Source organism: Branchiostoma floridae, chromosome 1, assembly GCF_000003815.2.
Source record: "Branchiostoma floridae strain S238N-H82 chromosome 1, Bfl_VNyyK, whole genome shotgun sequence".
Classification (NCBI taxonomy): Eukaryota; Metazoa; Chordata; class Leptocardii; order Amphioxiformes; family Branchiostomatidae; genus Branchiostoma; species Branchiostoma floridae.
Window position 1 is genome coordinate 17,092,074 of NC_049979.1, and position 25,433 is coordinate 17,117,506.

The 25,433-nt window shown below is 38.6% G+C and overlaps 2 protein-coding genes across 11 annotated transcripts in view; one reads left to right on the plus strand and one right to left on the minus strand.

Annotated features, from left to right (window-relative positions):
• The window catches only part of LOC118420685 (sialin-like), a 39,405-nt gene extending 16,736 nt beyond the window's left edge, over positions 1 to 22,669 (minus strand). For 3 of the 10 annotated variants that reach the window (XM_035827668.1, XM_035827660.1, XM_035827584.1), the window contains exons 1-10: positions 22,553 to 22,669; positions 20,591 to 20,664; positions 7,763 to 8,105; positions 7,148 to 7,181; positions 6,793 to 6,992; positions 6,280 to 6,367; positions 6,053 to 6,139; positions 4,903 to 5,036; positions 2,674 to 2,823; positions 1,966 to 2,098 (exon numbers count right to left, since the gene is read on the minus strand). In XM_035827668.1, coding sequence (XP_035683561.1) covers positions 1,966 to 2,098; positions 2,674 to 2,823; positions 4,903 to 5,036; positions 6,053 to 6,139; positions 6,280 to 6,367; positions 6,793 to 6,992; positions 7,148 to 7,181; positions 7,763 to 8,080 — 1,144 coding nt within the window. In that variant the 5' untranslated portion in view covers positions 8,081 to 8,105; positions 20,591 to 20,664; positions 22,553 to 22,669. Of the gene's footprint in view, positions 1 to 1,965; positions 2,099 to 2,673; positions 2,824 to 4,902; positions 5,037 to 6,052; positions 6,140 to 6,279; positions 6,368 to 6,792; positions 6,993 to 7,147; positions 7,182 to 7,762; positions 8,106 to 8,631; positions 8,654 to 15,869; positions 16,046 to 19,164; positions 19,377 to 20,590; positions 21,230 to 22,324; positions 22,504 to 22,552 lie in introns of those variants that run through there. The other 7 variants (XM_035827609.1, XM_035827600.1, XM_035827620.1 and 4 more) reach the window with 7 other exon arrangements.
• Positions 22,670 to 22,700: 31 nt separating this feature from the next.
• LOC118410763 (amyloid-like protein 2) overlaps positions 22,701 to 25,433 on the plus strand; it is a 26,909-nt gene continuing 24,176 nt past the window's right edge. The window contains exon 1 of the mRNA XM_035812595.1: positions 22,701 to 22,889. Coding sequence (XP_035668488.1) covers positions 22,815 to 22,889 — 75 coding nt within the window. The 5' untranslated portion in view covers positions 22,701 to 22,814. The remainder of the gene's footprint in view (positions 22,890 to 25,433) is intronic.

A 25,433-nucleotide genomic window follows, 5' to 3' on the forward strand; every position in this document is an offset into this window, starting at 1 on the left:
CATCTGGGTGTCTTGCGGTCACCCCAAAGCTTTCATAATCCCCCTCAGGATTTGGGCTCTAAGCCCGCTGCTTTCTTCTTGGCTTAGTCTTGCTACAGGTTAGTGCAGTTGTATCCCATTGGATAAAACTTCTGTCGTAAGTCATTTATTACATGCCGGTGTACTGGCTAACCATCCCACAGCATCAGAGGTCTTACGTTTTCTCTCATTAAAAGTAACGTGTGAGGGTACCTGATGGCAAGCATTTGGTATAACCAATGGCTCTAGACAACACATTTAACAAAGATATTCTTCATAGGGTAGAACACAAATAGTTTCAGGATTAATTTCTCATAGGTTTATTACTCTTACTAACATTTAAACAATATTTCATGTCGGAGATCTAAAAGCAAAAGTGTAATCAAGGATCAGCCAATCAGATCACTTTCACAAGAGTAACCAGCTTATTCACATGTACTGCAGAATAACTAAGGAGAGTATCATGAAACATACCCTAGAAGGCATAATGTGTAATTCTGCACATTGAACAGACTGTCCTGAAAGCAGGGCATTATCCAGTCACCCATCAACCCACCTGGTTCATAGGAACTCTCAGATTTACAAATTTGTATTTGCACAATGCAGTCAACAGGTTATGATAAGAAAATAGTTTGACTTTAGAAGTCTACTCCAATGAAGCTAGGATTACATTTTCATGTAGCAATCATATAACAGTCTGCAAACTGGTACTGTAGAGGTGAAATGTGTTATATACAGCACACAGTGGGCATAATGTCTGTGTCAAGCAAGTTTCTAGATGAACCTGTATTGATTTTTCGGTCCATATCCTGTTGAGGTGAGAAATAGGCAGACACTATCATCTTCATGGGGGCATTAGCACAGCTCTGGGCCAAAGGTCAAGTGAAACATGATGAGCATGGGCCACTGTCCACACAGGGTCCAGCCCATTCCTGCTATTATGGGGTCAGGAGTCAAACAAGCATGTTGTCCATGGGTGATGGGCTCTCCTTTATTCTTCCCCACAGCCCAATTATCAACTCTGAGTTTTATTAATAGGTCGGGGAACTTTTTATAACCTTTCCAGTCAACTTGATAATGATAACAAATGACTTGTGCAGTGGACCATTGTAATAGTTCTTGAGATCAAATGAAACAGAATAGTGCAGATACACATAACAGTACAATGAAACTACACTCTTGCAGGACAGAAATGTAAAGAAATTGTACTTCCAGCAGGTGGCCAGCTGGTACATCCATGTGCTAAAGAGAATAAGTGTTCTAATTCATATTAATTGGAAAGCTGAATGGAAATCTGCATACGATTAAGATATCTCTGTATCTGTATCTGTATAACTGATATAACTGCCCTTTGGACATAACACACCAGTTTTGCAAGCACAGCAGCAGCTGCATGGGTATACTACACAGAACAACCTGCAGACCTAATCTTTGCATGTCTGACCGCAAGCATTCTTTAAAGCTATCTAGTGAGGATGCTCCTACAGTACATGATGGCAACAATTTCCACTCCACTATAATGTTATAGGAAAAGTTTTGAACAATTAAATCATAGGTTAATAACTCAGGTACTTAAAGGAATTACTTAATTTCTTGTTCTTTGCTGAGCTGGTATTAGGCACCTGTATCTAGTTCAGGTACATCTACCATTAGTCATTTTGTACACCATGTTTAGTCTTGACATTTTTCTTATGTCTTCAGGTGACATCCACTGCAGATCTTTTTTCGTTTTGATGACCTCCTCTGTGTATAGCTGGTATAACCAATATATCTGAGGCTTAACATTATGTACAATGTCTGATGTGAAAGTCAATTGTTTGCAAAACGAAGTGATTTTCCCCTCATGATTCTGATGAACCTGTGTGTTTCAATATTTCATATTACAGATCTATCTGCAAGATTATTTTTAGAAAAAAAAAAGATCTACCCAGTAGTAGAGTACCACACCTGTGCAGTTGAAGACCTTCCTGACAGCAGTAGTGGACAGTAACTGTCGCTGACGCAGGAGGTCAGCAAGCTGGCCACTACCCATCACAACCACAGCCATGACCAAATACGGCAAAGCAGAAAGGACTCCATCCTACAGCAGAACAGTACAGGAGATGGATGTTTGCAGAGTTTTGTAGCTTTGCTATGTAAAGCAATATTATCAATAGGAAATGTCCATAAGCTTCACTGGATACCCATCCAACTGGCTATATAAAGGTCTACCTTACTTCTTGGAAAGGACATTTTCACTATCTACATGTACCAGTCAGTAAGCAGTTTACATTCCAGACATAAAGTAATAGGAAAAGTGTCTTAAGTGTAGAGATGTTGACAATGAAACGCCTTTTTTTCTGGGGAAATGTGGTCATGGACCTGCATGTAACTGTCTTCAAGATAATACCTGGTAAAGGCTAGAGAGAGACAGTAGTAAGAATGCCCCCTGGCAAGAGTTTTGTGAAGTGTATATAAACTACACTTAATAGAATTCAGGCACAAATGATAGAGAGCAAGTGGTACATGGAAATATAAAATTTTTAATCTATCAACAAAGAGACAAAAGAGGGAACTATATAATAACAACTGCACTCTGATATTTTATTTACAAAATATGCCCCATTATCAAATTTTTCATTGATACTTATGAATGATCAGTTTAAGGTGCCTCACCTCATCTAGGTCATAGTGGAATATCTGCTGTAGGAAGAGTGGTAGGCTAGTCAGCATGGTGTAGAACCCCCAGTTCTCACAGAAGTGTGCCACCAGGATAGCCCACACTGGGCCTGATGTCAGTACTTTCTTCCAGGGCAATGCACCTTCCTGTAGGTGTGACAAACAAGGGAGAAAACTGATTAATTAAAATTGATTAAACTGATACATTTTATTTCTAACTGCCTCTCTAACGATCAGGAAAGAAAGGAGTTATTTGAAGAGGCATGCAAATTCCACAAAAATTTCCAAACGCTTACCGACGAAAACAAAACTATAACGCTGTTAACGTCACATAACCCACGCATCATAGAAAAAGTGGGACACTTCGTCTTCCACTGCTTCCAGAAAAGAAGTCAAACCCTAAATACGTAGATTGTAGCTCTCAGCAGTCCATACCATTGATAGAATAGTCACTCGTTTACACTTGTCACCATTGTTATCTATACCAAAGTATTTCATTTTATACATGTTTATTATATTCTCTGTATGTTTCATGTTGCAATTAGCCCTCGGGCAAGAACTTGCAAATAAACTTCTTATTAAAAACATTTTATCTACAATACATTTTCTCAACTTGGAGCATGAAGCTGCTTAGTTACACACTGCAATTGAGGTTGCATCATATACTGCCAAATTTCAGCTTTTCTTCCTTCCACCATTCCTTCAAGATTGTCTGCACTATTTCCCCACCACACATTTTGCCATTGCTCAATGGCAAACCATATACTTGGTAAAAAGAACGCAATTTGAATCCACACAATTTGAATAGCATCCTATGAAGAAGGTTTGATGTTTATTTCAACTGGTGGAATACCTCAAAAAATAGTGTGTCCCTTGGTTATCAATTCCAGCAAAAGAATAGGGCAGCATAAGATTCTGACAGTTTTTGTACATGGTAATGGTTAACCCTCTCAACACGTCATAAAATTTTTTCCTGTATACCATATACGACATATAATTTCAGTCTATACAGGTGTCAATTAGTACTTTTTGTGTATTATCATTACAGCTGTTATGTAAGGAGTAGACTAGGAAAACTATATATTGCTGGAAAGCTCACAGAATGGCCTTTCCAAAACAAGCAAAATAAATATCATACCATCAATCTGAGGACAACAATCGTCATGGAAACCACTCAAAAACACATTTGCAACACTCCCAAAAAAAGCTTCACAAAAGAAAACATTTGGCTAGGGACTGAGTATTTTGTGTCATTTATCATGAAACTATGTAGAAATACTCAATTATACATACACAATGCTGGTATGCTGTTAGAATGACCAAAAACTAAAAATCAAAGCATGATTTCAAATAAGTTCAGTGTTGATAAACAAATGTTCACCCCAATAAACAGTTGTGCCCCCCTCCCCACACCTGTAGTTGTACTATTGAAATAATGAATATGCCTTGTGCTAAATGGCAAATTATTTTTCTGGATGTTCTCCACATATCAGGGAGTCAAATAAATCCTATTACTTATGACTTGGGTAGAGAAACAGGTATCAGAGTATCTAAAATGTCAATTGAGACCAGTGACCTTTCTGACCTGACCTGGTCCTCCTCATGCCCAAGAAAAACAACAAGGAAGCATGCATGTAGAACTCATTAGACACGGTGATATCAGCTCATTTGATCTCAACAAAAACAGCTGGGTGTTTGCCTTGCTGTCCCTCAAGGATTTCCCTGTCATCACTCCTGTAAGCCACCAACAAAATTATCCACCAAATTGTCTCCATTTCTGCTAAATTTACTAAATAAACCTGTAGAAAACTGAAGCCAAAACACACGCTGGAGGCCTCAGAAACAGGGCTCAAATGCTAGATCCCTTCTGGTTGGTCAAAGATACAAGCATCCTGATTGGCAGACTCTGCCAAATTTCCCATTTCACAGTAGTCAGTTTGAATTTCCCGCCGGAATTAAACCTGAAGCCACGATCGTGGCTTCTCGCGTCCTATGGGAAAGCCACGATAGTGGCTTCTCGTGCTGAGAGGGTTAATGGAAGAGCAGGGTGTGACAAGATCTATTAGTCAGAACAACAGTAGCTTCTGCCACCATTTCATCCTCACCATTGTCTAATGCTTGTATTACTCCAAACCCTTTTTAAAACCAATTCTTCTTTCCATATAGGTACTAAATGTTCAACAGATGCACAGAAATATGAACCTGTGAGACCCTATCATGTCTTACCTTGGCCACTCCTCCCTCTATGGTGATAGTCTGTCTGATGTACTCCAGCTCTTGATAAGAAATAGTGGAGTGGGTAGCAGGAGAGTCTGTCACAATGAACCACCATCCAACAAACCAAACCAAGCCCAGAGCACCTGAAGTCAAAAATAAACAATGAAAATATTCAAAACATAGAGAAACAGATTTAGGAAGTCATTTTTGCCATTTATTTCACCTTGATTCAGACTGGAATTTGATTTCTCCCACCTTTGTTAATTCTGGTTTGTAAAACCCTTTTTTTTAAATTTCTTGCATTGGATTAACCATCAGGTTAGAGTTAAAAGTAGCACAAACTTAAGACAACATGCAAGATTGCCTGAACTTGGAAGGGGCAGTAGCCAATTTGTCACACCTATCCAACCTGCAGCTGGAGACAACAGGCTGAGGACCGAAGGCCAGCTCTGAAGATTCACTCCATCTTAAACCTGAAGTGTAGAGGTGATGGACATATCATGTCCCCATTAAACTTTTGTTTTATTACTTCAAAGTTTGGCAGACATTTTGAGTAGGTGACTGCTCTGTAAATCTGCCGGGGACCAACTTTAACGTCCTAACCAATCAGCTGCGTCCATCCGACAGATCCGTACACCTATCACCACCTGATATCACATTCAAGTTTGGGAATTCTTATCCAAGCTAGGAGAAAAAGTCCACTAAGCCAGTTGCTGTACGTAAGAAGTATATGTCATCTCCTCAGGCAATAGAACAGGTACCTGGGAATGTGAGATTATCAGCTGGTTGGTCCTTTTTCAGAATGGGCAACTGATAAAAAAAACATCATTGGGCCTTTGAAAAGTCTCTGCCTTTATCACACGATTACATACTACAAAAAGGTGCAAAGCCAGCTTACTCCTCCTGACCTTCCTCCGGAATGTGGCAGGAAGTATTTCTAGATGTATCATGAGGATCACCGGAAGTGTTAGGACAAAGCTGTGCCCTGAGGACATTACTGATCGATCTGGTTCAGGCTTTGCTTTAGAGCAAGGCAGGATCCACCTCACTGTACACACCAACAGCTGTACTCAGAGATAGTCAATACTACCAGAATCAGGTCAATCAGAGGATAGGTGAGGTGCACAGGTATGAAGTTTCTGTCAAACCCCTTACTGACCGAAGACATAGAAGATAGAGGGCCAGCCAACATGTTCCGCTAACACACCGCAAATAGGCAGGCACAGGAAAGTTCCCACATAAGACCCTGCAATGGTAAAAGAACAAGCACTAATTAACACTTTAAGAACCATAAACTACTATGCATATGATATGATATGATATGCATATGATGGTAAAATATTTCAGTGGTAAGAAAGGTTGTTCTGAAGCAAAGAAGGCCATTACCTGAGAAGGCTGCTGTAGCAAGCTGACTTCTTTCCAAGGGTGGGGCCCAGTTCTTCCATATGGCGTGGATGGATGGATATGTCACTCCCTGTATCAGGTACAGATATAAAATCAAACAAACTAAAACATAACCAAAATGGAAAGACATGATGAAGAACATGTCCCAGAGATAAAATGTGGCTGTTTCAGGAGGCCAACAAACTTGTGCACAGATGCCCCCTAGTGATGCTCTCTGGAACCACAAAACAACCAGCTTGTGTTACACCTGCTGAAAATTCCTTGCACAGATACAGATTTCAGGATATGTTTCAACGTTAGCCCAATGTCATTGATCCCTTGATGTTCTACCCACCTGAACCTTTCAAAAGATATGAAATAAGTCAAAACTAGTACCTAGTTGATGTTCTTCCCTAAAAGTATGTTACAACAGTTGAGGTTCTTCCCTAAAAGTAATTGTTACAACCATTGAGTTTCCTCCCAAATAAAGTATGCTATAATTGTGTGAAAAATCACCTCAAACAGTCCTTCCACTATCCTGACACCCATGAGAGTGTAGGCACCCCCCTTGACTGCTAGGGGGGTGAAAAGTGTCAGCAGAGCTGTCATAGCTATCCCGCCTCCAAACAGCACCTTGCCACCAAACTTTGTGGCCAGCCACCCCCCTGGGATCTGTGTGATGATGTAACCATAGAAGAATGATCCTAGCACCATTCCTGTAAATAACAAAAAATCTATTGTAGAGATCTGCAAAATGATACTAAAGCTCTGGCAATGAATCCATCAATTAAGAGTACAAAAGTGTTACAGAAAAATTGCCAAATACAATGTAAATCAGCCTGTCTCAGGCACATATACATGTAATTCTCACCTTGCATTTTTGAATCCCAGTGGAATTCTTGAATCTAGAATGGAAAAAAAATGTGACAGCAGTTAAATGTTGTCAATTACGATATTAAATAACTTTCAATTTGCTAAATTTCTATCCTTTACACACAGGACACATATGACTATATACAAAAAGAAAATCATTGATGCAAAAACATGAGAGCAAAGGGGTAAAGTATTCCTCCTCGATTAAGGTGAAGCATGGTGGCAAAACAACTTTCCTAGCCATGAAATTCATAGATACAGATAAACCTCCCGGTTATACTGACCTGGCACTAACAGTCTGACAGTTGTGAAGCCTGGATTTCTCTAGCCTGACTAAAACAGGCTCCTAGGGGCCTGCCAAACACTTACAGGCTCCCAATTAATCCTCGCCAGTGAAAGGTTGTGAAAACACGGATTATGATTTCTTCAGCAGGGGTGAAATTTTGGTATGTGAGAATGTTTACTGAAAATGTCCAATGATAGGGAGCAGATGGAATTTCTTGATTCTAAACTGTTAGGATGGATATCAACCCTCAAGTGTCCTCCAGGAGGCTCTCAGTCCTTGAGCATTAGACATGCCATATTTCAAAATGTTAAATTCAAATCAACTCACATTAGTAACAGTGCCATCCTCATGTTCCATAGACATGTTGCTGACCATAGCAACAATAGCGACACTGAGGTTCACCCTCAACATGTACACATTGCAGAAGCCAAGGAAAGCCATGAATGCCACTATGTATCTCTTTGGTATCTTCCCAAACAGACTGTGACTGATGGGGGGTCTCTCATTGCCATCAGGGTGGATGGCATGACTGGAGGCTGGCGTCTCCTGGAATATTTCCTTCATCTCCATTTCTTCTGGCGAGTCTTCAGTAGTATCAGGGGATTCAGTCAGGCTACTTTCAGGTTTATCGGCTGGCTCAGCCATCGGTATGAAGGCAGGGACTGCACACCTATCACAAGAATGATTTAAACTTTAATCAATACATGTAGCAATTTACATTATAACTCAGAAGACCTGAACACATTGAGAAGTTCCACTGTGTGATACTACAATATCTTGTAATAATGAGAAAACAGAGAGAACTTTCACTTGAAAGGAGACTGATCTCTTTGATCAGCTCATTTTAGAAGCTCTTACATCATTAATATTGTATTTTAAAACCTCTTCCAAACACACTACATGTAGTACATGTACTACATAACTTCAACTCTCATAATACCACTTAGTACCATGATACCACCACATGAGAAAAATACATGAATTCAAAAATATTTAAAGATATGTGCCAATGCACCATCAGTAATCCTGAGGTATATACACTTCAAAACAATCATAATGTTAAGATGGCCTCTATAACAACATTTTCTTGATGTGGTGGTATTATGGCACCTGGTGGAATTATGAGAATCAATGTTTATACAGTCCTAAATCATTTTACCTTAGCGTACACAATAGTCAACAGTACCAATACTCACCTATGTCCCAAACTACAGAAATTGTCTCAGTATTACTATGTATCAGCTTGTTCACATGTGCAAACAAGGGTCAGTCATGTCCAATGAGGTTAGGACCAGCTGTGGCAATAGTGGTGAGGTATATCATACACAACTGTTCTGATGCTAATTTTGTCATCTTATCTTTGAAAACCACTTGTTAACAACTAAAAAGTCATAGTCCAGGTTATTGTAATTCTTCTATCTTACACAGCCATAGAACTGTACATCACATTGTATGCAAACAAGCATCAAATAACAATCTGAAATTGCTTCCTGACTTCAATGAAAAGATTCCACAATGCAAAACATAAGGTGTCAACAGATGTGACCAAAAGAGGCAAGAAGCCCTCCCATTCATATGTACAAAATGTAGTAACTGAAAGAACAAATAACCTACCCCTCTATAGGCAAGAACAGCTGCTACTGACAGCTTAATGCTTTTAGTTCTGCAAATACTCTCTTTATCTCTCTGATGCAAATGGCATTACATATTGTGTTTATCTGTCAGTATAAGTCCAAGGCACCTAAGGTTTAGTTGACTGTACGTATTTTGTGATATTTATTGATAGAGCTGTGATTGGTAATGCATACTATCAACATAACTACTAGTACATCTTTGACATCACCAGATCAATGGATCAATACCTGTCTTTCTGACTCATCCAAGGACTCTTCATGCAGTTTTAGATATACCAGATAGGAGGAGCTGGGAAGGCTGGCAGAAATTTACTAAGGATTCCACTCTATTGCAAAGTCAGTCTCCCAACATGTGAAGCTATCTATAACAGTCAGAGCCTAATCTCTGCTTGGAGAGTATCTAAAACCTAGTTCTTATTGGCCAAACACCTTCTGGTTCTGGGTATGTGGCAACAAATTAGAAACAATTTTGAAGGATTGAATGTATCACCACTGCATTACTTTTCAGTTTTCCAAGCAAGAAAGCAAGCAAGCAAGCAACCAAGCAACTAAGCAAGCAAGCAACCAACCAAGCAACCAACCAGACAACCAAGCAAGCAACCAAGCAAGCAACCAAGCAACCAAGCAACCAACCAATCAACCAACCAACCAACTGATGAAACCATTTTCGTTCTCTACAGCATCCTGTCAACCATGACAGATTGTGAGATACTGCTACATGATTGTAACACCAAAATTGGCCCACTTTGCAGAATCTGGATTCTGTGAGGACGACATGCTTTTAAACCCTTGTCATGTTGAATTATTGTTATCACCTCCATGAAAATGGTATAGTTTTGCTGGGCATGTGTCTGTGCATGCATATGTGTCAATTGCTATATCTCCAGAAGGTTTCAAATGACTGCGGTGACATTTAGTGAGTAAGTACTCGAGACAAGTTGCTGTCCAACAGGTGCTGTTGACCTGACAGTCATGGCTGATCTAAAGGTACTTCACCCATCTTTGGCCCTAGATATGCTGTGGTGATTTTTGGTGGTAGCACGTTCTTGAGATATAGTGCCAGACACACATGCCCAGCAAAATTATACCCCCAGTTTCATGGAGGTGATAATGCATACAAGTGTGTCACAATATTCCCCAACAACCTGTGCTTGGGGAGTACATGTACTTGTGGGCTCTGTTGCCCCTCAGGCCAAGCAAAAAGTTCAGGATATCATTACCATCTGTGGCCATGACATTGCTATGCCATTCATCAAGGGGTGTGCTGTTGTGTTTCCAAACCCTTTAAATTCCCTGGTGTTTCTGGATATTTGTGGTCAGCAAAACTTAAAAACCTCTGTGGATGGATTGTGATGTGCATAGATCTTGGGAAGACTAAAAATGTCAAACTCAATTTTGGACCCCCAAGCAGCTTGCTCTGGAACTGCAGAGGCATTTTTGTACAAGGACTTTCCAATAGAATTACTGAACAAATGAACCACTGAAGTCCATGATATGTGACAGTCAGATATGTGAGACAGAGATGTAATACAATTAGGTGTTGATTATTCAAATTAGGACTTAATATGCAAAATTGATGGGGAACATCTATGATTCAATTATTTTCTAGACCAGGACTTTAATGATGTGTACTTTGTTGTAGGTGGAACATTTACAGGTGCATGTACCGATTCACGGTCTAGTTTGCATAGTTGATGTCAAAATGCCATAATTCCTTGGTGATAAATGAAGGGAATGTCATATTTGTGACAGCTTTACATTAATCTTTTTAAAGGCGTACATCACCATGCATAGATTATGTAAATGTGATTGACAATTACTTGCATCATTCATTATGAAATGGAATTCTGCCAAAGGGGAAAAATTTTTCATACATACAACATATTCTAGTTCGGTAAAGAATACCATCTTTTATTAAAAATAGCTAATCATAGCCATATTTGCATAATCTATAAAACTCTGAATAATTCATAGCAGTATGAAATCTCTGCATTCTTGTTGTTTATCTAGAAAAAAGTAGGCCAATTTTTGCTCTGTCACCATTACTACATTAAAGTGATCCATTCTCTGTTTTTGTGCAAAGCAGGAAAGTGCTGGAATATTGCTCGTGCCTGCAGCTTCCTCTTAAATCATGGTTAGTACATTATGGGGTGAATTAGCACCACTGCAAGTTTTCCATTTCTAAAGCTAATGTGCCCTGTCCTTCCATCAGCCCCTGCCCCTCCCAAAGCACTCGCCAGTCATAAATGTAACTAAAATGCATGGCTCCATAAAAATTTGGCTTCTTGTGGGTTTACCATCATCTGACTCATTCATGACTTAATCATAACCAAAGCAGATGATATGTGATATAGAGGATACAGCATTCTCTGGTGGTAGACAGTCTCTCAAGCCAAAGGGAATTGAAATCAATTTCAAATCCATTTGGTGATAACACGAATATCATGATCATCATTTATCATGACTGGAACATAATGCCTAGCTGTCTGTGTATAATCACATCCATTTATCGATTTGCCCAAACCTAGGATGCTGACCCATTCATGTGTATAAGCCTCCCTGACATGAAGCCATAACAGTTATTTATCAACTTTCTTTTTATATTGCTTCTGTCCTTGGTGCTGAACGAACAGTCAACCATTCAAGGCTTTTGATGAATTTTGTCAATTTGTGTGCAGTCTTCAGCAACTGAATCAAGCACACTGTATTATTTGGCTGCCAGGTTTGAAGCCATACAGACTGAGCTACATGTATAGTAAATGCCTTGGAAGACACATGATATGATCGAACTACAGGCGGGATGCCAAGTGCAAGGTGCCTATTCATTGATGCAAGGTGATGTTTTAATGACAGAAGTAATAAATATTAATCAGAAAGCTTTGAGCAGTAGGTTCTAGAAAGATTCTTCAGGTCTGGGACCCAAGCATTAGAGCCATGCAGGTCCAATATTGTCAAGTGCAAATTCTATCCACAGTTTGAAAATATATACATTTGTACACTGACACAATATCATTAAAATGCTTCCACAACTTAGTTGTTTCTACTTACATGTAAGTCTTATGGATTTGCATCTCAACTGCATATTTCTAGCACATTGATTTCTTTTTCCAGAAAATGCAAAGAAATACTTGCCATTAGCCAACTTAACTTGTAAGAAGCCTTCTGATTGTCTATAAGGAGATTCCACATTTGGTTATTTTCTGTCACTGTCTTCTAGTGCCAGATGAGTTAGTCAGATCTAGCAACTTCTGGGAGAGATGCCAAAATCCACATTACCAAGACAGGAACTGCCAACGTTACAAAACCCTAGGACACCTGGTTTCAAAATGACGTGAAATGTTGGTAAAGATAGAAGTGCTATATCAAATAATTCTTGCTGTCGCTGTGCCTAAATGATAAATCTATCAGGATTGTTGAAAGTCTTTTTTGCCAGGTGTCTACTTGAGTATGGGGCCCAGGATAAAGGGTTCCCCTGCATGCATACAGGCATATGGATGCCATTACTGCTACAGAGGTTGAAGTTCAAACAACACGTCAGGAACAAAACATCAAGAAATAATGTACCTCGTCATTATATATTGGAGGTGACAACTGGTTTCCTACCTTGGGTGTGGTCTTGAAACACTAATTCACAAACCAAAGATGTTTCTTATAGGTACAGTCCAAAACTAGATTATGTCTTGAACAATTGCCCTTGCGTACATGTAGTCCGGATTAATTCTATCATTTTCAGACATGATCCGAATAAAACCAAACCAAACCAAACAAGTTCTAGCTTTTATTCAGTTACTTTTCCACTAGCATTTGTGTGTGTGTGTGTGTGTGTGTGTGTGTGTGTGTGTGTGTGTGTGTGTGTGTGTGACAGTGTGTGTCGGCGTGTGTGAACAAGATAACTCAAGAATGGCTGGATGGATTGCTTTGATACTGTTGGTGGGATGTGACAAACACTGGAAATGATTAAATTTTGGGCCCCTTTCCCTTGGTACTGCAGCAGAACTTCCGGCTTTATATCTCATGTGCTAAACAAGCTTTGGACACAATTTTCAGGCATTAGATAGCTTTTGTTTTTGCTTCACTGGGCGAAACTGATTCCTGTTCACAGCTAGTTTCTTTCCATCACTGGACAGCTGATTGACCCATTAGCATTTCACCACTAAATTGATTTTGTGAGGCCCTTGAACTCTGACGATTAAGTTCAAGGTGAGGTTTGAAATTTGATTATGGTAATCACAACTGAAGGCTTTTATCTGCCTGGCTAGGCTGGCAACTTAAGCAGGGTATCGTGTCATATGAAAAAAATCAATGGTAATAACAAAAATCACAATGGCTCAGACATCCACCATGAATCTATAATGATAGCTACCACAGGCCTACAGTGGTTCACCTACAATGTAACATTGTAGGGAGACCAGGTAGGTTATAGAGGACACTGCCAATTATATTTAGTTACTTGTTCAAATGGTGTCACATTTAACCATTAAGACTTGAACATTGGGCAGACTAACATAAAGAAATTCCCATCACAAAAGTCTCCTCTCTCTTAAATCTTACCAGATGTAACACATCTTATTGGTCATCTAATATTCATGTCTTATTCTATAATCTATATATAGAAAAAGTACCTGAGGGGTACCTCAAGCACCTTCCCTGATATGATATGGCCTGCTTTATCATGAGCAGGCTTAATATCATATAGATGTATTTCCTGGAAACAGCTTTCTAGACTGTAACATTCAACTCTTGTTTGCTCATTTGCCTCTTAAGACAAACCTATGTAATTACATGAGCAACTTGATGTCTCGCTGTGCAAAATGTATCACCGTGAAATCAGAAAATGAGTTAACTATAGCCATGGAAATGAATTCCCTGGGCCATTACCCTTTGAAATATGAGCCAAACATGATCTGAATAAGATTTTTGTAAAGATGATACCACCAGAAGGTGAATTAGAAAATGATCTATATCAATCATTATCAGGTTTTGTAACATTTATGGGTGCAATCTGATTTCAGGAGTTTTGACAAAGTATTATATATATTAACTGTTGTACATAGTAATATAAAATATAGTTTATACAATATGTATAGGATCTTTATGTATACTAAGGTATGAGAAGGTGCAATACATGCACAGAGATTTAAGTGGGTAGTGGTTGGGCTTCATTGATTATGTATTTAGTCTACTTGCATGTCTATTGTATGCTGCAATGCGTCAATGTACTCATACCTTAAGTAAAAAATTCATTCAATAACATTGTAACTGTTGAAATTTATCAAGATGGCCAGTTCTACAGGTTTCAAAAAGAGTTCGGAGACCTCATATTTTCATGAAATATTTAGAGATTTCTAAAGAAAATTATTCAAATTTCTTGTGTAATTCCACATTTGCATAATCTATGCATGGTAATGTTCATGTTTACATTACATAGTTCAAGTGTAATATATAATTGGTATCTGTTAAGGCCACAGCAAGTACTTTTTTTGGATGACATCCGCTGTCAAACTGCATGCTGTCATCCACGGCACACCATCATCGGGCATGCCAAACAGCATGCCACCAGACAGCACGCCGCCAAATGGTGCTCTGACATCCACCCAAAAGTTCTTGAGTCATAGTGTTCAGATAACCAAGCAACAAACCAACAAACCATCAACAAACCACAAACAGCCTTGAAAACACAACGTTTGTGTACATAACTGGTAAGATTTGACAGACTGAGGCAGTGTTGGTTATTACTGTTACTCTAATTCCCAATGAATCATCTAACAACAGTAACCTGACATACCGGTAATAGCAATCACTATGGTGTAAAACTGTCATTCTTGTTGGACCGGCCCGGAAAAAACAGACCTGAAAAAAATCAGTGGACTGGATCTTGGACCAATTAGAAAATGAACAGATTATATCGGCAGGTGTTAACCAGGCGTTCGGCCCAAGAAAATAACAAGAGCAAAGTAAAAGAGAGTTGATAGTCATTTTTACACAGTTATACAGTCAAACTTGGTCAAAGTTAGAGTTGTTTACATGAAGAGAATTTTAAAACGTCAGTGGAAGTCACTAAACAGAATCCTTAGAAGCGAAATGGACCATTGTTTGGTGTATCGCTCATTCACAAGTTTTTTAATACAGACAATCTGACAGGTCCAGGTTTAGGTACATCAGGTTCTGGGACCCTACCTGTTCCTGAATTTCCTGTACCAGTACCCACCCTTACTTAGCAATGATTCAATCTCTTCCCCGAAATCATTCTATACAGTCAATGTATGTTCAAAAGGAAACAGTATGCACAAGGTATCAGAGGAGGTATGAAAAACAATATACATCATTAAATCCCAGTATTTGTCATGTCTATATATGAACTTATCATATAAGTCAGTGGAACTTTGCCTAATATGCTCTTATGAAAAAAGAGAATGTACTTGCACATCAATTTGAAATGCATTATTTGTGCTGCATAATTATATTTCAATTACATGCATCACTAGCTTTTACCATCATGTTGTCTAATGCATTTTAATGCATCATTCAAAGAAATAATTTAAAATACATGTACTGTATGCGTTGAACTACACAGTGCAGGGAAAGCTGACTAAAAATTGAATCAGTTTCATGACCACATACCTTCACCAAATGATGTTTGTATAAACACAGTTACAGTTACACACATACACACACACACACTGTCATCCTTACAAAGTTACTGGCCACACAGAATGAGTCATATTCAGACCTGGAAATTCAGATCATCCACGTTATTCACTCTGTGACATTTATCACCTTTAAATTTGTTTCTAGCTCACCTGTATATACAGCATTATAGAGCTGGAGCTGATCAACAGGAGATGGTATTCCCAGGTTGAACGGCAAGATAGACATTAGAAATTTGTCACTTGGTGTTCTAAGAGGGTGGTCGCTAAGGGCTGAAAATAACACCTGTTTTGTTGATTCTAGTCTGGAGTGTGATTTTACTGAAATCCACGTATACACTTATCATGACTGACAATCTTTATTGTAATTGTTTATTTGCAAAATAACTAAAATCCTGGTCCTGTATTGCTCAATGGGTGGGGTTTACGGAAAAAACTGGGCCCAGCAGGTGAGCCTGCAGGGTAAGAAGGCTACCTGTTTCGGCCCAAGTGTATGCATGGGGGTTTGGATCCTAATGGAATTTTTCAAAGCTAAAACTGGGTACAATTCAGGGTGCATTGGACAGAGGACAACTGTTTGCTTCAGATGGAATTGTCAGTTACCCAGTTTTAGCTTTGAAAAATTCCAACCCCCCAGCATACCCTTGCGACCCTAAAAGGGTTAGCCTGCTGGATCTGGGCATTTCCGTAAACCCCATTGAATATGTCTATCAACTACAGAAAGCTATATCCAGGAACTGTTTCACACTGTAGAACAAACTGGTGGTCTGGCTACACAGTGTGGCTGCACAAAAATGATGCAGAACTTGGAGGTACAATGTATTCATATGCAGGTGTATGTTACTAAACTTTCTAATGGTAACGTTACATATATCAAGTCCATTCAAAGTCACTGTGCGGATGTCTGTTTGGAATCGATTTCAATTTTTTGAAATAATTTCTAAATGGATACTTCACATTTTGCAAATATGTAACGTTACTACCTAGACTAATATAACCAATGTCATGCATTGAGAGGCAGTCACATTTGTACGTTACTGACACACTTGGCATTGACCATATTCTCAGCTTTTAACCTCAAATCTATAGCTATCCACACATTTCTCTCCCTCCACCTGCAGGGAGATAAACTGTGACCTGAATGGCAAACCAATTTCAGATCAGACATGTACCTGCATCACACTTCCTGCCTGCACATGGCTTTTCTGATCCAGCCACTCAATAGTCTTGCTATGAAATGCAGGAGGTGCAGGCTGAATTGAAATGAGGCTGCAGTATGACTGTGTAGTGTGATTCATGGTGGGTCCTGCCAACCATAATCACAGGACTCTTTCAAAGGTAGCAGGTGCACAGTTTCAAAAGTTCTAACAGTGTGACTGTGAGACTATAACATTGAAATTTGGCAGTAAATACCTTTCATGAAAGTCAATATATAAAGCTGAACTTCTGAACAAGGGAGGTCAACCCATCTGGCTAATCAAGAACCATTTCTGTCATTGTTATGATTTCTGTACTAGATACAGCATAGGATGCCAAATGACAACAAACACTGAAATTGGGTCTGTTTTGTCTCAATCCGGTTCTGACAGATCCTTTCTGTATATGTTATGTCTATACAACTTGTCCACTTACCCTATCAATACAATTATGATGAGGGCTGAATCATAGTTTTTTTTCTTTATTTTTTACATTTATAGTGTTCCTACTATGCTACCTCTCATCAAAACGAATCTCGTGTCTTAATCTTGTGTCATTTAGTGTTACTGTCTCTGGACATTTTGTTGAGCTGAATCCAGGGCCCCTGGGAGTGTGTCATTAAATCCTAATTCCTCATACTTTGCATAATATACATGTCATATATCAGCTGTAGGCACCACCCTTAACCTTATACTCTGACTTTGATACCTGAGAATCCAGGGGCTGGAGGTTAATTACACTGAAATTTGTCCAGGCCACACATTCTGGGTACATGTATCACCTTGAGGAAGATGTATGTTTAACCTTTAGCAAGGAGGAGGGAATAGTCAGCAGAAATGGTCAGCTATAAATCCATTAAATATCAAATGCTGTGCTCTGCAACAAGCCCATTTAACCAAGGGAACCATCAGCCGACTTGTGTTGGGAGGCCAAAGCTTGCTATGTGTCAACAGGGGCATGGGGGTATTTTATTTCCTGGAGCTTGGCCATTAATTCTTTACCATGCACTCAGCTATGTATATTGTCAGCTAAGACAGAGCTAATGCTAATGGCTACATTTGATGATTCAACCTTGATCTTAGGATATTATTCAAATGTGCAAACTCAATAATCCTAACCAAATAAATCATAAGTTCTGTAAATATTGTAAAGTAACCATGCACCTGCTGCCACTTCAGACATGGGCGACAAAAATCATAGTCATCAAAGTAAAAAAATTATGTTTTCTGTAAAAAAGGTGTCACATCATATCATAACCATATCACAGCTGTAGCTAACTTTGCACAAAACCCTAGTAGGAGTGCATATTGTGTTCTTACATGGTTTGAGCCTATGTGGGTTACAGGGAGAAGAACAGCATTCATTACTAGCTATAGTATCCTCTTATTTAATTGAGCCTAAGGCCACACCAATTCAATTTGTTGGTTCTCAGATTTCCCGACCCATTTTTTTCCGATTTCCAAAAAAAAGAAACATTTTGTCCCAAAAAAATAACATAGGTTTTGCTATTGCAAATCTTAAAAAAAAAACATTCCAGGGGCACATATTGCTGATAAACCAATCAGAGCGCTTATTTGCAGTCACATGATCAGAACAGTGGTATAAAATCAAAGGAAGAGATTCATTGGATAAATCATGAAATGAAAAACTGAAAACTTGACTACTTTACCTTGTTTTTCTGTGTTTAATAAGTTCACCACAGACTTTTTGCAATGTTTTTTTTCTTTTTTTTTTCAACGGACCGCCCCAAAATTTTTCTGAAAAAATCCGAGAACCAAGAAATTAAATTGGTGTGGCCTAACTAAAGATTGGAAACCAAGTCCTAATTACCTCTAATCTTCTCCAAGAAGATTAAGATGAAAAAAGACATTTTCCAATCCTCACAATCTTTGGGGCTAAATTATGTTATGGGTTGTATGGGTTATGAATTATTACCAATCAATTTATAGGCCATGTTACCATAGCAACTATCTAAACATAGTAAAGCTGCATTTTCCTAAGTGACATCTACTAGCTGATCATTACTATTAGGAAAATTACATATTACATGCATACTCATTTCTACACATTATTTATTTTACTGACCTTTTAATCAAGTTCATGTATTGTATATTTTGAGACATTGACCCTGCAGCTGATAGCATAAGGTGCAGGGTCAGAAGTCTACATGTTTACAGTTACATCTTTTTAAACACTAGGGCCTGATTTTTTATATGCTATGGAGGCTACAAAGGAAATGGAAGGAAATTACCTTTATACAGGTATGGGTGTGATACACCGGGTTGGGGTTTTGTGCGCGTGAAGAATTTGCGTGTGAAAAATCTGTGCGTGACAATATGCAAATTAGCTGATTCCCAAGGGATTCAAAAAGTTTTTGTAGTTCTATACTTAAAAGCTCAAATAAGATGGCACAAAATGGAATTAATCATCATATTGTTGCATTCTAGAGTACAAAATCTCGATCTGAGTGATTTTCAAGTGATTTTTAAATGTTAACTTTTCACGCGCAAAAAAGTTTGAAATTTGCGTGTGAAACATTCTGCTTAAAAAAAAATGAAATGAAGCTTCTAGAATGGAGAAAAGCCTCAAATTGTTACATTTTACAATACAAAACCTCATGAGTAATTTTTCCATTTATTTCTGTCAAATTTACGTGATTTTGAAATGTTTTAAAATATGCAAATTAACCTATTCCCAAGGGATCTAAAAATCAGGGTTTTTTCAAACCAAAAATTCAGGTAACAGATGGGAAATTATATCATAGGTTCAAATTTTTCTGCCATAGAACTCCTTGCTGCAAATTTTTTGACATATTTCAGGAACTTTATTTTTCACGCGCACATTTTTCACGCGCACGCGCAAATTCTCCACGCGCAAAAAAACCGCTCCCAGTGTATTATCAATCTGAAAAACAGGATGGTCTACTGTCAATTTATATCTTTTTTTTCCTAAAGAGACATTCAGAAGAAATAATTTTTAATCACAAATGGCAGGAACCTAATATAAGTCACAGTAGTATGCACAATAGGTTTGGACAATGATTAACCTGTACCTTAGATTCTCTACTTACCAAATCTGTAATACCATCTACATGTCATTTACAATTTCTCATCTAGGGAACTGGTGGCCTAATCAACTAGCAGTTAATGAGAATAAGTCACTGACGAGTCTACATCTCCAAATACTGGTCAACTGAAACTGAATGATTTGTGGGCAGTTACTTCAACTAACTGAATTATAGATATGAAAAACAAACCAATTAGTGACTTCATTTGTTATTTGCATGAAACGGTTTTAAAACATGAAATCTTGTGAAAAAGAACATTTGCAAAATAATTTGAGGCCATGAAACAAAACATTTTTAAAATATGTGAAATTTATCAGCAACAAAATTTGGTACTTTTGCTGTAAAAAAGATCATCATCTCTGCTTTACCATTGCTTATGATTATATTCAATTGTGTACATAGAGTATAACCAGTTTTGACATTTGCTGATGGGATAACAACTAATTGTTTACCTAGCAATGGGCAATAAAAATGAAACTTATTTCATCACACACAGATGCATATGGCAGTGAGTCATGTAACACTGCAATCAACTTTTACAACATGCACATAATGCAACCATATGGTAACAGTGAAACATGCAACGGGGGAAATCTGGGCAATTACAAACCTACTGCCAGTCTTCTTATCACAGCATGAAAGGTGTCACTTGATGCAGCCACCTGTAGCATGGTGCTTTGGTCCCTGCAAGAAATAAATGGCCTACGTGGTGAAAATGGTGTATTGAAGTAATGACTGGGTTGCTGTAAATGTCATATCCACACCATGTTTGGATTACAAAATGCTATTCAAATTTCCTACTGATCAGAGGGTACCATGGGTAACATGGGCTGGCTCATTCACAAATGTAAATTGGCAGATTGTGATAATCCTAATATCCTTTTTTCAGATGATGCCCTATTTTACGATACAGCAAAAGTGGTTCTATATTTTTCTAGAAATTAGAACATACAAAATACTTGAGGCATCAACTATATATTTAGCCATTAAGAAAAAATGTTTTTCTGAACATGAGTCTGATCTTTTTATGTTTATAAGACATCATAATCATCATCATCATACACACAATTAATTCCCTTGGTAGTGATATACACATCCTATATTGCTGAAGTGTTACCCAATTTTACATGTACGTGTAATAGTGAAAAAGAAGGTTATGTTATCAATTTTTTATTGGGCTACTTTCAAACTCATGTTTCTCATCTACTACTTTCTGCCAGTATTGCAGTGGGCTGTGTATGTTTGTGTGTGTGTGTGTGTGTGTGTGTGTGTGTGTGTGTGTCTGTGGATGGTATAACTCAAGAAGCTGTGGATAGCTCTGCATGATATTCGATGGAAGATTAAGGGTTATAAAAAAAAGAAGTTCACATTCAACAATTGGCCTCCAAGAGTCTGGTTACAGTACTGCAACGGAGTTTCAAAGAAGGGAGGTCAATTTTTCTGCAAGTGCCATGTTCAAGATTTTTTTTAGTAGAAGTGGATCGGTCTTGAGGCAATTTTAGTTCATAAACACTTTGCATGTCATGATAGGACTTTCAAACATGTGACAAATGTATAGATAAGAAAGCAAAATATTGATAGACGTCAATTATGCAAATAGGACCTAATTAGCATAACTAATAAAAATAATACAATTCTATAGCAATGGATGATGGGAATTTCTTTCCTTTGGCATTTGGAAGTTTAGTAAAGCTTGGGCACATTTACTCCCACCAATACCTGAAAGCACACAGCCCATATTCATGGCAATTACAAACTGCACTTAGCTACTCCACACAACAGGCACTTTCCAGCTGCATGTGACCATACCACTCATAACAAGGATTGTGCACGTCCAACGTAGCATGTGGCTACCAAACGTAACCTGTTAGTTTCTTCAGTTACATTATTAATTAAAGATCAAGGGATAGTTAAAAGGGAATTTTTAACTGCTATAAATACACATTCATGCAGCTGTTTTGGGGTACGTACTCATCTAGTTTTACTTTTAGTACTAGTAATGCATGAATGAGACCCTAAAGTCTTGAATAAAGGCATTCTCCATAATAAGCCATTATTTGGTGAAGGTTTGTGTTCAGGGAACTCTTAATTAGATCGTACACAGGAGATGTGCGAGAGAATGAAAATAGTTTCTTCTTTTATAATGTGATTTCATTGTTCCAAACACAGCAATAATTTGAATAAAGCACTTTCATTATCACCGAATGTTTGTCATATTTTCCACAACTGACCCCTAATACCTTGAAATCATCACCATAAAAACCCCTGGGACCAGTCCATACTTTTGTTAGCAAAACAATGGTGTTTTTGCCCTGGCTAACATACTGTAATTGTTTTCCCTTACAATGAATGAGTCATCTTTAACCATGTTGAAAATCATGATGTTGAATCAGATGAGATTGAATGTGATTTCATGGAAATCATGTCATCTGCCTAATGTAAGCAACCAGACACTTCCCTTCCTGTTTTGAGAAGTTTCCCATTGTTAGGTGATGTAAGCATCCCGTCACACCTGCCTGAGGCTATCTGACACACCTGGCAGGCTACCTATCCAGACAACAATTCAGCTCACCTTTCCATTTTGTGTAGGTTGCAACACCAACGTCCCAGCATGCCCTGCGAAGGAATCTGGCACCTGGGAAAATTCAACCAATCAAATTGCAGTACACATTACCATGCCCGACCTGTACGGAATCTCGACCAATCAATGAAGAGGTAACATCGCGCCTGGGCCGTGTCGTCATCAAGAATTTAGGCCGTCCTTTCCTGTCAGGGAGGGAGAAAAACGAGACCGCCGGAACACCAGTGATTTTTCGGCGATTCCACCATCAAAAATGGCGTTTAGAGCAAGTTTATGGAGCCTGCTATTTGTGGGAATTCTGTCTGTGGCCTGTGGGACGTATATCGAGGTAAGAAGCGACAAAAATACGTATTTTCCGTGTCATTTTCTTCCAGACGGCGATGTGCTATTTGTTTTCTTTTGTAGTGCCACCCCAAGCGAATATGGCTGCCGTGTACTACCACTTAGTATTTTCCCACAAAAACCGTTCCAACAACACGTTCTCCGCATTTCAAGTGATGAAACATGTTAAAAGTAACTATGTAGTTAAAAAGTAAACGCAAAAGTGGGAAAGAACGGGTCGTTTACGCGTGAAAGACCGCGTTAATGCATATTTATGACCCGTCAGACTGGTTTGTGCGCTGTCTGTGTCATCTGTGGCTGTGGAGAAGATCTGATTTGGCTAACACGTTCTCACGGAATATCCGATATTTAACAGACCTATGGCTTCACAAGAGAACACTTGAATGAGATTGTGGATATGTGTGCTAACTATACAAGTCTACCTACACATGATTGCTGTATCAAGTAACCACCACTGTCAGTAATTTTAGACAAAACAGTCCTAGTATGCTGGACGTTTACATAAAGTTGTTCTCCAAGATTTTTGGTTGATTTACCCATCAAAGTAGAATTTTCAGCCACAGTTTTGACCCTACGGTGACAAATTGTAATACATGAATGAACATAGGAGATGTAGTTCCTCTTATGGTGTGCTAGAACTGAAAAAGTCCCTTAACATTTTGGACATTCATGTGGAAAGGTGTGCACTAATTGTGTGCAGTGCCTAAGGCAAGTTTGCTGACAGTGTCTTGGTGGCTTGCTGGCGGTGCTGGTAAGGTGGACCGGCCAGAACAAATGGCAGTGTCAAATCAGATGTGGTCCGCCATTGCGCAGGGGGCAGTTGTATATAAATAATTCACTAAGGGGGCAATAAAATGCTTATTATGGTGTCTGCAATCAATTGTCTTCAGATGTAGTGGAAGCCACTGGAAGGTATATCTTCTTTGAATCTTTTGCAGCCTGTCATATGAGAGAAAATTGGGATTCCAGGCAGGAAATAGACTTTCTGTACCCATTTCTGTGTGGGATGTCATACCTTTTATATTAGTCATTTTGTGCTCGCTTGAGCACACATCTTATGGGGTCATTATAAAAGAGAGCTGGGCCTTTAAATGACTCTGTTTGCTTTTGTATGTGCTGCATATAGTTCTTTATTCACCTGACAAGATAAAATATCACAGCACAGTGTTTGCGTCAAGATTGGTTATATGCATGCATTCCATCCTTGTTTCAGCATTGGCAATGTGACAAACTATCAAAGCCCTGGAGTTTGGCATATTCTTTAATTTATAACCAGTAAGCATATAGCCTGAGATTTTATTTAATGTAACCACTAGGTGGAGACTAAATTCTATGTTTACTATATTTGTCATATCTAACAAATAAAGAGAAGCTGGTGGTATTGAATGTTTGTCACAACCAGTCAATTTTTTTCTCAAAATTTTATCCCACCCTGTAAATTAACTGTAGAGTAGACCAATTAAAATTGAAATTGCTGATTGCAAAAACACAACACAGACATTAGGACATGCTGTAGCCATCAAAATAAACAATATTCCCCAACCTATATTGAACCCTCTATTTGCATCCAATCAGGATGGTGTGAGGTGATGCATGTGTTATGTACAGTGCCTCTCATGTTTCCCAGAGATGTGTTTCTATGGATCGGTAATGACACGAGGGACAGAGTGGGCCTACTTGCATATCTACAGGAGCAGGCAGCCTTTTGACCTATGGTATCAGGCAAGGTTCACCATCTCTGACAGTTACCTATTTCTGATACTAATAGGTGTACATGTTCCAGATGCTTAAGTTGTTTGGGAGTGCAAAATTACTAGCCTGTTCATAGTCATACTCTCTTCCATGTACATTTGTAATATGAGGACCCTCATTTTTAGATGCAGATTTACAATTCTGTCCAGAAATGTAAACCCTTTGATGTTTCTGGTAGTTATTATAGCTCATATATGATTATATCTATGGGAAAGGTATTCATTTTAAACATTTTTCAACAAGATTCAAGAATATAGATAATCAAAACACAGTCCTTACACAGTAACAGGCTAACAGCAATGATTCATTCTGGCTGGGAATATTTGTATTCCTAAAAGTTCTTGCAGTACTTTGTCATACCCTGGTTTGCTCCTGAAGTGATAGCATACAGCTACTGGAAGGGGAAACTGTGCCTGAGGCATTCATCACTGGGTGACAACTTATTATTTGGTCATACCTCCTGCTTGTATCTTGAAGGAAAAATCAATTTGTTCTTGTGTATTTCCATTCAACTGTCCGATTCTTGTGAGATGGCCATCCAATATTACTCCAAGTTCACGTTCTCTAAGACAAGAGGATATTGACTGATCTCTGATTATGTTCTGAGATTGCAGCAACAGTATTGTACTCTCCCACTATCTTTATCCCTGATCAATTACTTGTCATGGAATGGCAGTAGGGTCTTTTTATCGCCCCAGTGTGTTAATGATTTCAGACAAAAAGCCTATATAGCATCGGCAAAGTCTATGTATCTTCTGGCCGGGTCTGCATTGTTTCA